At 48.4% G+C, this 16,634-nt stretch overlaps 1 protein-coding gene across 1 annotated transcript in view; it reads right to left on the bottom strand.

Moving 5' to 3' along the window:
- LOC129701844 (septin-8-B-like) overlaps positions 1 to 16,634 on the bottom strand; it is a 61,971-nt gene that overhangs the window by 7,326 nt on the left and 38,011 nt on the right. The window contains exons 3-8 of the mRNA XM_055643319.1: positions 14,653 to 14,848; positions 12,183 to 12,369; positions 10,820 to 10,981; positions 6,047 to 6,143; positions 4,751 to 4,919; positions 2,182 to 2,314 (exon numbers count right to left, since the gene is read on the bottom strand). Coding sequence (XP_055499294.1) covers positions 2,182 to 2,314; positions 4,751 to 4,919; positions 6,047 to 6,143; positions 10,820 to 10,981; positions 12,183 to 12,369; positions 14,653 to 14,848 — 944 coding nt within the window. The remainder of the gene's footprint in view (positions 1 to 2,181; positions 2,315 to 4,750; positions 4,920 to 6,046; positions 6,144 to 10,819; positions 10,982 to 12,182; positions 12,370 to 14,652; positions 14,849 to 16,634) is intronic.

Here is a 16,634-nt window from a genome sequence, read left to right on the forward strand (position 1 = left end):
ATTTTTCTTTTTCATGGATGCCATGTTCTTTTGAAGCTTGTTTAAACCAAGGTATTGGCGTTTTAAGCTTCTTCAGCTGTCCCAGCACTTTTTAAATGCTAAGAATTATTATGTTCCATGGGGGGGGGGGGGGGGGGCATCAGGATTTTAGAGGTGATTAGGTGGGGCATGGCCAAAAAAAGGTTGGGGACCACTGGTCTAGATACATGATAAGTCCCTGGTTCTGGACTCCCCCAGCACATGGAACACGTTTCCTGCCTCTAGCGTGGCCAAACCCTGAATCTTATATGTTTCAATAGGATATGGGGGCCCAAATTTGCTCGCAGTACTCCAAATGTGGCCTGACCAGCACCTTATAGTCCCAGCATTAATAGCTCGGATTTTGTGTTCCAGTCCACTTAATATAAACAGTCGCACCTTGCACCTTGTGACAAGCCTCCACATCCTTCCTGCCATGCTGTGACCAGAACTGCAAACAAGACTGCAGACGTGGCCCAGCTGAAGTTTATACCATTGCACACGACTTCACAATGATGGCAAGATCACCTCTCCTTTCTTTCGGACGTTATTCTGCGCGGAGAAATCGATAGGAAATTGGAGGACAAGGCCCCAGTGAGACCACACCTGGAGTATTGTGTGTAGTTTTAGTCCCCTAATTTGAGGAAGGACATTCTTGCTATTGAGGGAGTGCAGCGCAGGTTTACAAGGTTAATTCCCGGGATGGCGGGACTGTCATATGCTGAGAGAATGGAGCAGCTAGGAATGGTGCACACTGGAATTTAGAAGGATGAGAGGGGATCTTATTGAAACATATAAGATTGTTTAGGTTTTGGATACGCTAGAGGCAGGAAACATGTCCCCGATGTTGGGGGAGACGAGGAAACACTTTTTCTCACAGAGAGTGGTGAATCTGTGGAATTCTCTGCCACAGCAGGTAATTGAATGGCGGTACTGGCTCGAATGGCCTATTCCCGCACCAATTTTCTTTGTTTCAGCCCTTAGCTCTAATACCACAAAAAATTGGCTATATTTAAGAGGGATTAATAGATTCACCCCTTTCCTCAAGGATCAGGGGGCTGATTTCCAGGAGAAGGGGTCACAGCTTAAGGATAAGGGGGAAATCCTTTAAATCCGAGATGAGAAGAACTTTTTTCACTCAGAGAGTGGTGAATCTCTGGAACTCTCTGCCACAGAGGGTAGTCGAGGCCAGTTCATTGGCTATATTTAAGAGGGAGTTAGATGTGGCCCTTGTAGCAAAAGGGATCAGGGGGTATGGAGAGAAGGCAGGTACAGGATACTGAGTTGGATGATCAGCCATGGTCATATTGAATGGCGGTGCTGGCTCGAGGGGCCGAATGGCCTACTCCTGCACCTATTGTCTATTGTCATCCGTGGAGGAGGAAATGTACAGACAATGTTTTGGGTCGGGATCTTTATTCAGACTGATTGAAATAGGGGAGGAAAGAAAGAGATGGAAAAGAGATGGGGGGGGGGGGGGTGGGAGACAAAGCCTGGCTGATTGTCAGCTGCGTGGAGTAAGTGACAAAGGCTTGAGATAAACAAGAGATGAAAGGGTGTTAGATACGGAGCGATGGTGGAGTGAAATGTAAAGCCAGAGAATTCATGCGATAGGAGCAGAATTAGGCCATTCGGCCCATCAGGTCTACTCCGCCATTCAATCATGCCTGGTCTATCTCTCCCTCTTAACCCCATTATCCTGCCTTCTCCCCATAACCCCGACACCCGTACTAATCAAGAACCTATCTATCTCGGCCGGAAATATATTCATTAATTTGGCCGCCCCAGCCGTCTAAGAGGGGTGTAGGTGGAAGGGAATGGGAGAACTGGGAGATAATGGTAGAAAGGTCTCGACCCAAAACGTCACCCATTCCTTTCTCTCCACAGATGCTGCCCGTCCCGCTGAGTTACTACAGCATTTTGAGTCTATCTTCAAGATAATGGAAGAATTGGTGTCACCAAGGTTGGGGGTGTGGGGTGGGGGGGGGGAATGGGGGATCTCATAGGAAAGCCAGGGCAGGAGTGGAGGTGCTACTTAAAATTGGAGAATTCATTGTTCATGCCATTGGGGTGTAAGCTACCCAAGTGGAATACAAGGTGCTAGTCCTCCAGTTTCGAGGTGGCCTCAGCACCAAATTCCCACTTCCGGGAAGGAAGCCTCACCTCCTTTTCCTTCTCCTTCAAATCCATCTCGGTTTCCTTCACCCGGGCCACAAACATCTGCCTCATCTCCTCCTCCTTCTTCTGCAGTTCACTCATAAATTCATTCCTCTTGGCTTCGTAGGTCTCCTGCAGGCTGTAGACAGGGCACAATATTCCACATTATCCGCCTACCCTTCAATCAGCTTTCAGTACAGTTCAGTTTATTGTCACGTGCACCGAGGTACAGTGAAAAGCATTTTTGTGGCGTGCTATCCAGTCAGCGGAAAGACACGAATATCAAAAAAAAAACGAAGGAGCTGATCGTGGACTTTAGGAGGGCACATCGTCCGAGGATGTACATACCATTGAAGATAAATGGGGATACTGTGGGTAGGGTGAGCTGTTTTAAATACCTGTAAGTCCACATCTTAGAGGATCTGACATGGACATCACACGCCGTAGTGCTCGTGAGTAAGGCAAGGCAGCGCCTTTACCACCTCAAGCAATTGAGGAAATTCAGTGTCCCGAGGATCCTCCAGTGCTTCTACTCAGCGGCTGTGGAAAGCATCTTGTCCGGAAATATCACAATTTGTTTTGGGAACTGCTCTGCCCAGGACAAGAAGGCTCTGCAGAGAGTAGTGTGTTCGGCCGAACGTACTATGGAAACTTCACTCGCCCCCCCTGCAGGAACTATACATCAGAAGGTGCAACTCCAGAGCCAACAAGATCAAGGGAGACCCCTTCCACCCCTGCAACGGACTGTTCCAGCTGCTATGGTCAGGCAAACGCCTCCTCCGTTGCCATGCTGTGAGAACGGAGAGGTTGAGAAGGAGTTTCTTCCCAGAGGCCATTCGGACTGTAAACTCCTATCTCACCAGGGACTAACTTTACTGAACCACTCTACTGTTGTGTGGTGTCTTTTTAAAATTGCTGTTTTTTCTTTTTTTCCTCCCACAAAGATGTAATTCTGTTCCATTCTGTTTTGTGGTTTTTTTTTGCACAATCCGCGAGCATTGCCACTTTTCATTTCAATGCACATCTCGTATGTGTATGTGACGAATAAACTTGACTTGACTTGACATGCGATTACAATCGACCCCATTTACAGTGTACAGATACATGATAAAGGAATAACGTTTAGTGCAAGGTAAAGCCAGCAACGTCCGATCAATGATAGTCCGAGGGTCTCCAATGAGGTAGATAGTAGTTCAGCACTGCTCTCTGGTTGTGGTGGGATGGTTCAGTTGCCTGATAACAGCTGGGTAGAAACTGTCTCTGAATCTGGAGGTGTGTGTTTTCACACTTCTGTACCTCTTGCCTGATGGGAGAGGGGAGAAGAGGGAGTGGCCTGGGTGCGACTCGTCCTTGATTATACTGCTGACCTTGCCGAGGCAGCGTGAGGTGGAGATGGAGTCAGTGGTCTGGTCTGAGAGGGGATCTTATTGAAACATACAAGATTATTAAGGGATTGGACACGCTAGAGGCAGGAAACATGTTGGGGGAGTCCAGAACCAGGGGCCACAGTTTAAGAGTAAGGGGTAAGTCATTTAGAACGAGATGAGGAAAAACATTTGCACCCAGAGTTGTGAATCTGTGGAATTCTCTGCCTCAGAGTGCAGTGGAGGCCAATTCTCTGGATGCTTTCTAGAGTTAGATAAAGCTTTTTTCACACAGAGAGTGGTGAATCTCTGGAACTCTCTGCCACAGAGGGTAGTCGAGGCCAGTTCATTGGCTATATTTAAGAGGGAGGTAGATGTGGCCCTTATGGCTAAGGGGATCAGGGGGTATGGAGAGAAGGCAGGTACGGGATACTGAGTTGGATGATCAGCCATGATCATATTGAATGGCGGTGCAGGCTCGAAGGGCCGAATGGCCTACTCCTGCACCTAATTTCTATGTTTCTATGTCTATGTTAAAGGGAATATGGTGAGAAGGCAGGAACGGGGTACTGATTGGGGATGATCAGCCATGATCACAGTGAATGGCGGTGCTGGCTCGAGGGGCCGAATGGCCTACTCCTGCACCTATTGTCTGTTGGCTGCATCTACAATTCTAGTATCCTTCAGTTAGCTAGCCAACTTATAGAGGACAAGCCTAATTGATTAGGTTTAGGTTACTTATTGTTGCATGTATTGAGGTACAGTGAAAAGCTTTGTTTTGCATGCTATCCAGTTAAGTCAGATAATACTGTACATAATCAAGTCAAACTTAAGTACAAAGGTTAGAGTGAAAAGAAAGAGTGAGTTTACTTTAGACTTTAGAGATACAGTGCGGAAACAGGACATTCGGCCCATCAAGTCTGTGCCGACCAGCGATCACCTCATACACTAATACTAACTACACACACTAGGGGCAACTTTACAATGTTTACCGAAGCCAAACATGAACGCCTTTTGGAGTGTGGGAGAAAATCCAATGAGGTCATGGGGAGGAGTTACAAACTCCGTACAGACAGCGCCCGTAGTCAGGATCGAACCCGGTGTGTAGGATAGTGCCAGCGTGTGGGGAACGCTGGTCGGCGTGGACTCAATGGGCCGAAGGGCCTGTTTCCGCTCTGTATCTCCGAAGCAACGTGCGTGGCTGTTCTGACCTGAATGGTTTGCTGTCAGGGTCTGTGTCCTTGAAGCCCATCTCCTCCAGCTTGCAGCGCCGATACAGCTCGTAGTGCCGCGTGTGAGTCTGTTCCCGCAAGTCCTCCATGTTGACACGGATCAGCATCTCACGCAGCTTCACAAAGTCACAATGATTCTCGTTCTCAACTGGCAAAAGGACAAAAGCACTTCAAACTACCGCCTGTGTCAAGGGTCAACAGTGTTTCATTGGCAATAGGACAGACACACAAATGCTGGAGTAACTCAGCGGGTCAGGCAGCATCTCTGGAGAGAAGGAACGGCTGAAGTTTCGGGTCGAGAGGCAGACAGAGGCACATACAGAGAGACACACACACACACACACACACACACACACACAGAGGCACATACAGAGAGACACACAGAGGCAGACACACACACAGAGGCACAGACAGAGAGACACACACACAGGCACAGACACACACACACACACACACACACAGACACAGATACACACACACACACACAGACACACACACAGAGACACACACACACAGAGGCACGCACACACAGACACGCACACACACAGACACGCACACACACAGACACGCACAGAGGCACATACAGGACACACACACAGACACGCACACACACAGACACACACAGAGGCACATACAGAGAGACATACACAGAGGCGGACACACACACACACACAGGCAGACATACACAGAGGCACATATAGAGAGACACACAGAGGCAGACACACACACACAGCACAGACACACACACACACACACACACACACACAGACACACACACACACAGACACACACACAGAGACACACACAGAGAGACACACACAGAGAGACACACACAGAGAGACAGACAAACACACAGACACACACACAGACACACAGACAGAGACACACACACAGAGACACACACACACAGAGACACACACACACACAGAGACACACACACACACACACACACAGACACACTAATAGTGCATGGCGACCAGTGATCACCCCGTACACCAGCACAATCCAACACGCAAGGGACAATTTACAATTTTTACTGAAGCCAATTAACTTACAAACCCGCACGACTTTAGATCGTGGGAGGAAACCGAGCACCCGGTGAAAATCCACGCGGCCAAGGGGAGAACGTGCAAACTCCGTACAGACAGCACCCATAGTGAGAATCCAACCCGGGACTCTGACGTTGTAGGCGCTGTAAGGCTGCAACTCTACCGCTGTGCCGCCCCCAAGGTCGACAGAGGTGAGGAAGCAACTTCACATAAAACTTCCACCTACCCTGCACAATGCCCCAGGGATACTGGCGAGCTTTCACCATTTTGTTTCCCACTTTAGCCTCTTCCATGCTGCCGACAACTGCAAACGGGAGATGTGCCTGCGAGAAGAGAGAGGAAACACAGACCTGCACATCACAATATGTTCAACAAGATGTATTCAAGAGAGAGTTAAGGGCATGTCCCACCAGCATGCGCCTGCATGCGGCAAGCGCGACCTAAAGGGCCTGTCCCACGGGCATGCGACCTGCATGCGGCAAGGGCGACTAAACGTGGTCGCTTGAGCCGTACGGCATGCGGCAAGCGCGACCAAACCAGAAGCGGGAGCCGCGCGGAGGTCGAGTGAGTGACATGGCGTCGAGGCGACTGCGGGCCGGCAGACCGTTGCCGCGCGGAATTTTTAACCACGGTCAGTTTTTCGGAGCCCCGCGCGATGTCGGGACCAGCTCCGCACAACTCCATACGGCTCCGGCGATCAAAGTGGGGCCGTTCCCGCGAGGCCGTACGGCTCAAGCGACAACGTTAGGTCGCGCTTGCCGCATTCAGGCGCATGCTGGTGGGACCGGCCCTTTAGATCGAGCTCTTGGCTCTCTCTCTCTCTCTCTCTCTCTCTCAAGGGATATGGGGAGAAAGCAGGAACGGGGTACTGATTTAGAATAATCAGCCATGATCATATTGAATGGCGGTACTGGCTCGAATGGCCTATTCCCGCACCAATTTTCTATGTTTCAGCCCTTAGTTCTAATGCCGCAAAAAATCTCAAAATACCATGAATTAATCTTCACCAATTTCCTCAAGGAACGATGGCTGATTTCCAGGACAAGGGGTCACAGCTTAAGGATAAGGGGGAAATCCTTTAAAAACGAGATGAGAAGAACTTTTTTCACACAGAGAGTGGTGAATCTCTGGAACTCTCTGCCACAGAGGGTAGTCGAGGCCAGTTCATTGGCTATATTTAAGAGGGAGTTAGATGTGGCCCTTGTGGCTAAGGGGATCAGGGGGTATGGAGAGAAGGCAGGTACGGGATACTGAGTTGGATGATCAGCCATGATCATAATGAATGGCGGTGCAGGCTCGAAGGGCCGAATGGCCTCTATTCCTGCACCTAATTTCTATGTTTCTATGATTTAAGAGCGAGTTAGATAGAGCTCTAGGGGCTGGTGGAGTCAAGGGATATGGGGAGAAGGCAGGCACGGGTTATTGATAGGGGACGATCAGCCATGATCACAATGAATGACGGTGCTGGCTCGAAGGGCCGAATGGCCTCCTCCTTCACCTATTTTCTATGTTTCTATGATGTGACAGATTATGTTCATAGGAAAACATTCCGACACAATCAAAGGTGTGCAAAGATTTACTTGTGATTGAAAATCAGTGATTGTGTTGCACTGACAAAAGGTATGGGTCTACAACTAAGCATTTGTATTAAAAACAAAACTGCTTCATCATAATCGTTTTCACATTCATTTGCAATGACTTTTTTAGTTTTCTATAGTTTTAGAGATACAGCATGGAAACAGACCCTTCGGCCCATCGAGTCCAGGCTGACCATCGATCACCTGTTCACGCTAGTTCCCTGTTATACCACTTTCTCATCCTCTCCTTACGCACCAGGGGGCAATTAACCTGCAAACCCGCACGTCTTTGAGATGTGGGAGGAAACCGGAGCACCCGGAGGAAGCCCACGAGGTCACGGGGAGAACGTGCAAACTCCACACACAGGCAGCACCCACGGTCAAGATCGAACCCGGGTCTCTGGCGCTGTGAGGCAGTGGCTCTCTCAGCTGCGCCACCGTGCCGCCCCAAATTTCTTATCGAACAGGTAACTTTTGTACATCGTCCGCTTGTACTACAAATGAACAACTTTGTGGTGTTGTTAATATTGTCTAAATTAAAGACCTCGTAAAACGGAGGATCCCTGCACTTGTCAGAATTGCTTAACCCTTGTCAGCTGAATTTTACAGGCTTTGATTGGCACCAGCCAGTCTAGGCTCAGACTGATATGCAGGATGGTAAAGGGTCCAGGTGTTCTCCCTGTTTCTCTTAAATTGATAACATGTATAGTGGTTTTGCAAACTAAGAGAGATCGAGCAACTGTGCATATGGTGCCAGCGCAATAACCTGGCCCTCAACACCAGCAAAACCAAGGAACTGATTGTGGACTTTGGAAGGAGTAGGTGTGAGACCCACAGCCCCATTTACGTCAACGGGTCGATGGTTGAAAGGGTCAAGAGCTTCAAATTCCTGGGCGTGCACATCTCTGAAGATCTTTCCTGGTCCGAGAACACTAATGCAATTATCAAGAAAGCTCATCAGCGCCTCTACTTCCTGAGATGATTACGGAGAGTCAGTTTGTCAAGGAGGACTCTCTCTAACTTCTACAGGAGCACAGTCACGAGCATGCTGACTCGGTTGCATCGTGGCTTGGTTCGGCAACTCCTAAAAGATTCCCCCTGGAGAGGAAAAGACTACAAAAAGTAGTAAACACTGCCCAGTCCATCATCGGCTCTGACCTTCCTTCCACCCCTTGGGAATTTATCTCAGTTGCTGCCTCAAAAGATTGGCAGTATCATCAAAGACCCACACCATCCTGGCCACACACTCATCTCCCTGCTACCTTCAGGTAGAAGGTACAGGAGCCTGAAGACTGCAACAACCAGGTTCAGGAATAGCTACTTCCCCACAGCCATCAGGCTATTAAACCTGGCTTGGACAAAACTCTGGTTATTAATAACCCATTTTCTGTTTTTGCACTTTATCAGTTTATTTATTCATGTGTGTATATATTTATATTATGGTATATGGACACACTGATCTGTTTTGTAGTAAATGCCTACTATGTTCTGTGTGCTGAAGCAAAGCAAGAATTTCATTGTCCTATACAGGGACACATGACAATAAGCTCACTCGAACTTGAACCTTAAATGCATCATTTCTTTTGGGTCACTGTAAAAGCATTGTAAAACAGTATAAATAATGTTGCAAGATGGTTATCCTGTTAATTGATGATTGGTTGAACTGTTGAGCCTTGGAGAAATTGTTTGAATCTCAGGGCACACGTTGCAATGTTTGTTCTTGTCAAGAGCTTTCTTTCTTATACAAAGTATGAGCTGCTGTATTATTTTGTTAGGGGAATGCCGGTTATGTATGGGGTTAATCGATATCTGTAATTGGGTCATTAAGAGACCACCCACATGCGATTCGACCCCTCGAGGTCCCGGGACATATAAAAGTCCGCTACCACGAGGTCCAGGGTCGATCTTCTGGGAGAACGCTTGGGACTACGTGAACTTAGATATAGAGACATAGAAATTAGATGCAGGAGTAGGTCATTCGGCCCTTCGAGCCAGCACCGCCATTCAATATGATCATGGCTGATCATCCACAATCAGTACCCCGTTCCTGCTTTCTCCCCATTTCCCATTAGACCTATATCTAACTCTTGAATACATCCAGTGAACTGGCCTCCTGTGGCAGCTAATTCCACAGTTTTGCAACTCTCTGGGTGAAAAAGGTTTTTCCTCATCTCAGTCGTAAATGGCCGACCCCCTTATTCTGAAACTGTGACCCCTGGTTCAGGACACCCCCAACATCGGGAACATCTTTCCTACATCTAGCCTGTCTGCTCGACTTGGGAATTTTATATGTATTTACATGTCTCAAAGAGCAAGGGCGGGGAAGGGCTTGGTGGTGGTGTTGGGGATGGAACAGATAGAAGCACTGAATCCCTGCCAGGAGTTACATATCAGGATTGAAGCTGTCTGAGGCCATATTAATCTCCACTCACCTAAGAGAGGGGAGACCAAAAGCAAATGGAATAATTGATAGTCATAGAGTGATACAGCATGGAAACAGGCCCTGCGACCCAACTCGCGCGCACCGACCAACAATGTCCCAGCTACCCTAGTCCCACTTGCCTGCGCTTGGTCCAGCGGAAAGACAATACGTGATTACAATTCATCCATTTTACAGTGTACAGATACGGGATAAGGGAATAACGTTTAGCGCAAGGTAAAGCCAGCAAAGTCCCATCAAGAACTTCTGGAGTGTCTCTGTCTGAGCGAGGTCTAGAGGGGTTGTACAGGCAGACACGAGGATCGAACCCACGGTGGGATAGGTACAGTAGTTGAACTGTGATGCGCTTATGTTAAAATAAAATGTAGTTGTTTTAAGTGCTTGATTCACGTTTTTACTGAGAAAAAATGTTTCCCCTCTCTCTGGGGGGGGGGGGGGGGGGGTTGCCCCTGGTTCTGGTCTCCCCCAACATCGGGAACATGTTTCCTGCCTCTAGCGTGTCCAGGACTCAAAACTCCTTCAGTGTGAACTCAGAGAGACAACTTGAGACCAGTAAAAAAACATTCTGTTCTTGTACAGGCTCCTCTAAAGGTTATCTTTCAGGCAAAAGGTACAGAAGTGTGAAAACGCACACCTCCAGATTCAGGGACAGTTTCTTCCCAGCTGTTATCAGGCAACTGAATCATCCTACCCACAACCAGAGAGCAGTCGTGAACTACTATCTACCTCATTGGTGACCCTCGGACTATCCTTGATGGGACTTTGCTGGCTTTACCTTGCGCTAAACGTTATTCCCTTATCCCGTATCTGTCCACTGTAAAATGGATCAATTGTAATCACGTATTGTCTTTCCGCTGACTGGTTAGCGCGCAACAAAAGCTTTTCACTGTACCTCGGTACACGTGACAATGAACTAAACTGAATTAAAATGAAACAGAGACCCACGCAACAACGTGTTCGGACAAGAACTTGCTGTACTTACGTTCATCGTAGAGTTGATCTCTGCTACAGCCTCATCATCAGTTGGGAACTGGTAGATCTGAACACCATTGCTGACTAGTTCACTCATTATCTTGATCTTAAATTTATGCAGCTCGCTTTTGGAAATGGTGTCTGCCTTGGCTACGATGGGAATAATATTTACCTAAAATTATAAAAGAAAAATCTGGATGAGAGTCAAAGTCAAAATCAATTTTATTTGTCACATGCACCTGAAGGTGCAGTGAAATGAATTTACCAGCAGCGATACACTTAAAAAGAACACACAATACACAATAAGATTTCACACACAATAAGATTTCACACAAACACGGTCATGGGCAGATTCATGGGTAATTTTCGGCCCCATTTCCGTGACCGGCTTCCGTCTCCGCACCGAAGATCCCGTAGGATACTCGTGCGGAGACGGAAGCCGGTTACACGGAAACATCCCCGTAAAAATAAGAGTTCTTTGCTAAAAATCTTCTCCTCATTTTCAGAATTATAATTTATTAACACAAACTGTTCCCCCGCAACGTTGATTACACTGCAAGTCGGTTTGGGTTACTGAAATGGATGGAAAAAAAGGCCCACGTTCCGTAGACACAAAATGCTGGAGTAACTCAGCGGGACAGGCAGCATCTCTGGAGAGAAGGAATGGGCGACAGACCTCCTCCATTGTCAGAGTGAGACCCCACGCAAATTGGAGGAACGGCAACTCATATTTCGCTTGGACAGTTTCAACCCAGCGGTATGAATATCGATTTCTCCGACTTGCATCCCTTCTCTCTCCGTCTCTCCCCCACCCCGTGGAATTCTCTGCCTCAGAGGGCGGTGGAGGCCGGTTCTCTCGATGCTTTCAAGAGAGAGCTAGATAGGGCTCTTAAAGATAGCAGAGCCAGGGGATATGGGGAGAAGGGAGGAACGGGGTACTGATTGGGGATGATCAGCCACGATCACATTGAATGGCGGTGCTGGCTCGAAGGGCCGAATGGCCTACTCCTGCACCTGTTGTCTATTGTCTAATCGTCATTCTAGTTTCACTGCCGCCCTGCCGAGTTTCACTGAACAACTCATTATCACCTATCCCACAGCCAACAATGGACCATTGTGGGCTCCACCTTTCCTTGATCACCGTTGGTTTTTTTTGTGCACATCTTTCATTAATTTGCTACGTGCCATTCCGTCTGTACCTCTCCCCCGAAACTCAGTCTGAAGAAGGGTCCCGACCCCAAAAACGTCACCCATTCCTTTTCACCAGAGATGGTGCCTGACCCGCTGAGCTACTCCAGTTTTTTTTTCGCGTCATTTTTTATTGTTATCTAAGACTTCCAGCGCGCGCGGGGTTTTGCGTCGAGCGCTGCTACCTTGCTGTCGAGTTTTTTCATGGTGACCAAATCCAGTGATTTGAGGCAGTGGCCAGTGGGGACAATGAAGTACAGGCAGGCGTGGATCCTTGTGTCGTGGAAGTCATGTAGAGAACGTCTGATCTTCAGTTCCTCCTGCAGGTAACTCTCAAACTGCGTGTCAATGTAGTCGACCACTGGCTTGTAGCTGAAGAAGAGAAAAAATATATAAAACAGAACAACCTCTTACAAATCTCATCAGCGGAACTCTCTGCCACAGAAGGCAGTGGAGGCCAATTCACTGGATGCTTTCCCAGAGAGAGTTAGACAATAGACAACAGGGGTTGGACAGGCTAGATGCAAGAAGGTTGCTCCCGATGTTGGGGAAGTCCAGAACACGGGGAAACAGCTTAAGGATAAGGGGGAAATCCTTTAGGACCGAGATGAGAAAAACTTTTTTCACACAGAGAGTGTTTTTCACATATAGAGAGTGGTGAACCTCTGGAATTCTCTGGCACAGAAGGTAGTTGAGGCCACAGTTCATTGGCTATATTTAAGAGGGAGTTAGATGTGGCCCTTGTGGCTAAAGGGATCAGGGGGTATGGAGAGAAGGCAGGTACAGGATACTGAGTTGGATGATCAGCCACGATCATATTGAATGGCGGTGCAGGCTCGAAGGGCAGAATGGCCTACTCCTGCACCTATTTTCTATGTTTCTATGGGTGCAGGAGTAGGCCATTTGGCCCTTCGAGTCACCACTGCCATTCACTGTGATCATGGCTGATCATCCACAATCAGTACCCCGTTTCTGCCTTCTCCCCATATCCCTTGACTCCACTATCTCGAAGAGCTCTGTCTAACTCTCTCTTGAAAGCCTCTCCAGTATCGACCTCCACTGCCTTCTGAGGCAGATAATTCCACACGCACAATTCTCTGGGTGAAAACATTTTTCCTCATCTCCGTTCTAAATGGCTTACCCTTTATTCTTAAACTGCCCACCTCAGTGGGCAGACAATAGCTCTGGAGAACATGGAGGGATGATATTTTGGGTCAGGACCCTTCTACAGTCGGCACATGATCTATATCCTTTCTGAAGAAGGGTTTTGGCCCGAAACGTCGCCTATTTCCTTCGCTCCATAGATGCTGCCTCACCCGCTGAATTTGTCTACATTCCATTTTCCAGCATCTGCAGTTCTTTCTAAAACATAACAGTACTTAAAATACTCTTGGACAGCTATATGGATAGGAAAGGTTTAGAGGGATATGGAGCCAAACGCAGGCAGGTTGGACTCATGTAGATGGGGCATCTTGGTCAGCATGGGCAAGTTGGGCCGAAGGGCCTGTTTGTGCGCTGTATGGCTCTAGGTGAAGTATCGAAAGAAACAGACAGCTCGGGGAACGTACAACCAGTCCCCAATACCTTGCTTAATCTTTTCTTCCCTTCTTCATAAGCAGAGTTTTAAAAAACAATTCTATTTAGCACAATGCTTGACCATTGCAAGCTAGGGTAGGTGCGAATATTGATTTAAACTTCAAGTAACCCTTCCATCCCCTCTCCCTCTGTCCCTCCCCCACCCTAGTCATGGTACTAGTTTCACTGCCGTCCTGTTGAGTTCCCCAGTCTGTATACCCGGGTGCTGTCTGTGTGGAGTTTGCAAGTTCTCCTGTGACTGCGTGGGTTTCCTCCGGGTGCTCCGGTTTCCTCCCCCAACATGTGCGGGTTTGTAGGTTAATCGCCCCTCTGTAAATTGCCCCCTAGTGTACAGGGAGTGGATGAGAGAGTGGGATAACATGGAACTAGTGCGAACCGATGATCGATGGTCGGCATGGACTCGGTGGACCGAAGGGCCGGTTTCTATGATGTATCTCCAAAGACGGCATGGGAACAGGCCCTTCGGCCCAACAAAGTCCCAGGTACACTAGTCCTACCTGCCTGCGCTTGGGCCATATCCCTCCAAACCTGTCCTATCCATGTGCCCGAGTGGTGAATCTGTGGAAATCTCTGCCACAGAAGGTAGTTGAGGTCAGTTCATTGGCTATATTTAAGAGGGAGTTAGATGTGGCCCTTGTGGCTAAAGGGATCAGGGGGTATGGAGAGAAGGCAGGTACAGGATACTGAGTTGGATGATCAGCCATGATCATATTGAATGGCGGTGCAGGCTCGAAGGGCCGAAGGGCCTACTCCTGCACCTATCTTCTATGTTTCTATTACCTGTCTAACTGTTTCTTAAACATTGGGATAGTCCCAGCCTCAACTACCTCCTCCGGCAGCTCGTTCCATACACCCACCACCCTTTGGGTGAAAAAGTCACCCCTCAGATTCCTATTCAATCTTTTCCCCTTCACCTTGAACCTGTGTCCTCTGGTCCTCGATTCCCCTACTCTGGGCACGAGACTCCATGCATCTATCCCTCTCATGATTTTGTAAACTTGGACGTTGCGGTGGAGGTCCAACGTTGACCACTGAGTTCTGCCTATTTCCAGAACATACCTTTCCTCTTTGTTAACTTGGTCACCAAACCCCACTGTGTTGATGATGGTCAGTTTAAGATCCACATTGGTCTCCTTCAAGCCGTAGCTCTGCGACTTTAAACGGACGCCGGGTTCATGGTGCGTAGCCTCCTCGGTCTCAAACATGGTGTTGAATAGTGTGTTCATCAGCGTCGATTTGCCTATGCCCGTCTCCCCTGAGGCAGAAAGGAAAACCGGTCACACATTAGAACACAATAGCAGTGGGCGCACACACAATGCTGGAGTAACTCAGCGGGACAGGCAGCATCTCAGCACCTAATTTGAGGAAGGACTTTCTTGCTATTGAGAGACTGCAGCGTAGGTTTACTAGGTTAATTCCCGGGACTGTCATATGCTGAGAGAATGGAGCAGCTGGGCTTGTACACTCTGGAGTTCAGAAGGATGAGAGGATATCTTATTGAAACATTTAAGATTGTTAAGGGTTTGGACACGCTAGAGGCAGGAAACATGTTCCCGATGTTGGGGGAGACCAGAACCAGGGGCCACACAGTTTAAGAATAAGGGGTAAGCCATTTAGAACGGGGACGAGGAAACACTTTTTCTCACAGAGAGTGGTGAGTCTGTGGAATTCTCTGCCTCAGAGGGCGGTGGAGGCCGGTTCTCTGGATGCCTTCAAGACAGAGCTAGATAGGACTCTTAAAAATAGCGGAGTCAGGGGATATGGGAAGAAGGCAGGAACGGGGTACTGATTGGGGATGATCAGCCATGATCACATTGAATGGCGGTGCTGGCTCGAAGGGCCGAATGGCCTACTCCTGCACCCATTGTCTATTGTCTCTGGAGAGAAGGAACGGGCGACGTTTTGGGCCGAGAGCCTTCTTCAGACTGAGAGTCGGGGGGGGGGGGGGGGGGGGGGGGGGGAGAAAGAGGGAGACAAAGAGATAAGGAAGGGTAAGGTGTGAGAACGCGATATCAAAAGAGAAGAAGGTCAAGGAATATGTAGAATAGATCATTGTTAGCTGGGAGGAAGTAACAACGAATCAAACGGAGATAAAAGGTGATCAAGCACAGTCAGACTGGTCGGAGAATTTGGATGGGGGGGGGGGATGGAGAGAGAGAGAGAGAGAGAGAGGGAAAGCAAGGACTAGTTGAAGTTAGAGAAGTCAATGTTCGTACGGCTGGGGTATAAGCTGCCCAAGCGAAATACGAGGTGCTGCTCCTCCAATTTGTACTGGACCGCACTCTGACAGTGGAGGAGACCCAGGAACAATAGCTCAGAAGATGGAACATTTCCTGCATGGTTGGGTAGGCGTGTGTCAACCAGGGGAAATTAAGACTATTTTTCTGTGGGCATAGAATGGAGACAAGGAGGAATTTCTTCAGTCAGAGGGTGGTGAACCTGTGGAATTCATTGCCACAGACGGCTGTGGAGGCCAAAAGTCAATGGGTATTTTGGCAGCTGAGATAGATAGGTTCTGGATCAGTACGGGTGTCAAAGGTTACAGGGAGAAGGCAGGAGGATAGGGCTGAGGGTGAAAGACAGCAAGAGGCACACAGCACGGAAACAGACCCTTGAGACCGACTCATCCATGCCGACCATGATCGAATGGGGGAGCAGATGTGATGGGCTGAATGGCCTAATTCTCCAAGGTCTTATGGATACAAGGAACAGCATATGCTGGTTTACTAAGTAATGCACATAGTGTTGGAGTAATTCAACGGGTAACTCTGGAGAACATGGAAAGACAATAGACAATAGATGCAGGAGTAGGCCATTTGGCCTTTCTAGCCAGCACCGCCATTCAATGTGATCATGGCTGGTCATCCCCAATCAGTACCCCGTTCCTGCCTTCTCCCCATATCCCCCGACTCCCCTGATAGGTGACATTTCACAGAGTGCTGGAGTAACTCAGCGGGTCAGGCAGCATCTGTGGAGAACATGGATAGGTGACGTTTCACAGAGTGCTGGAGTAACTCAGCGGGTCAGGCAGCATCTGTGGA

Source organism: Leucoraja erinacea, chromosome 11, assembly GCF_028641065.1.
Source record: "Leucoraja erinacea ecotype New England chromosome 11, Leri_hhj_1, whole genome shotgun sequence".
NCBI lineage: Eukaryota > Metazoa > Chordata > Chondrichthyes > Rajiformes > Rajidae > Leucoraja > Leucoraja erinaceus.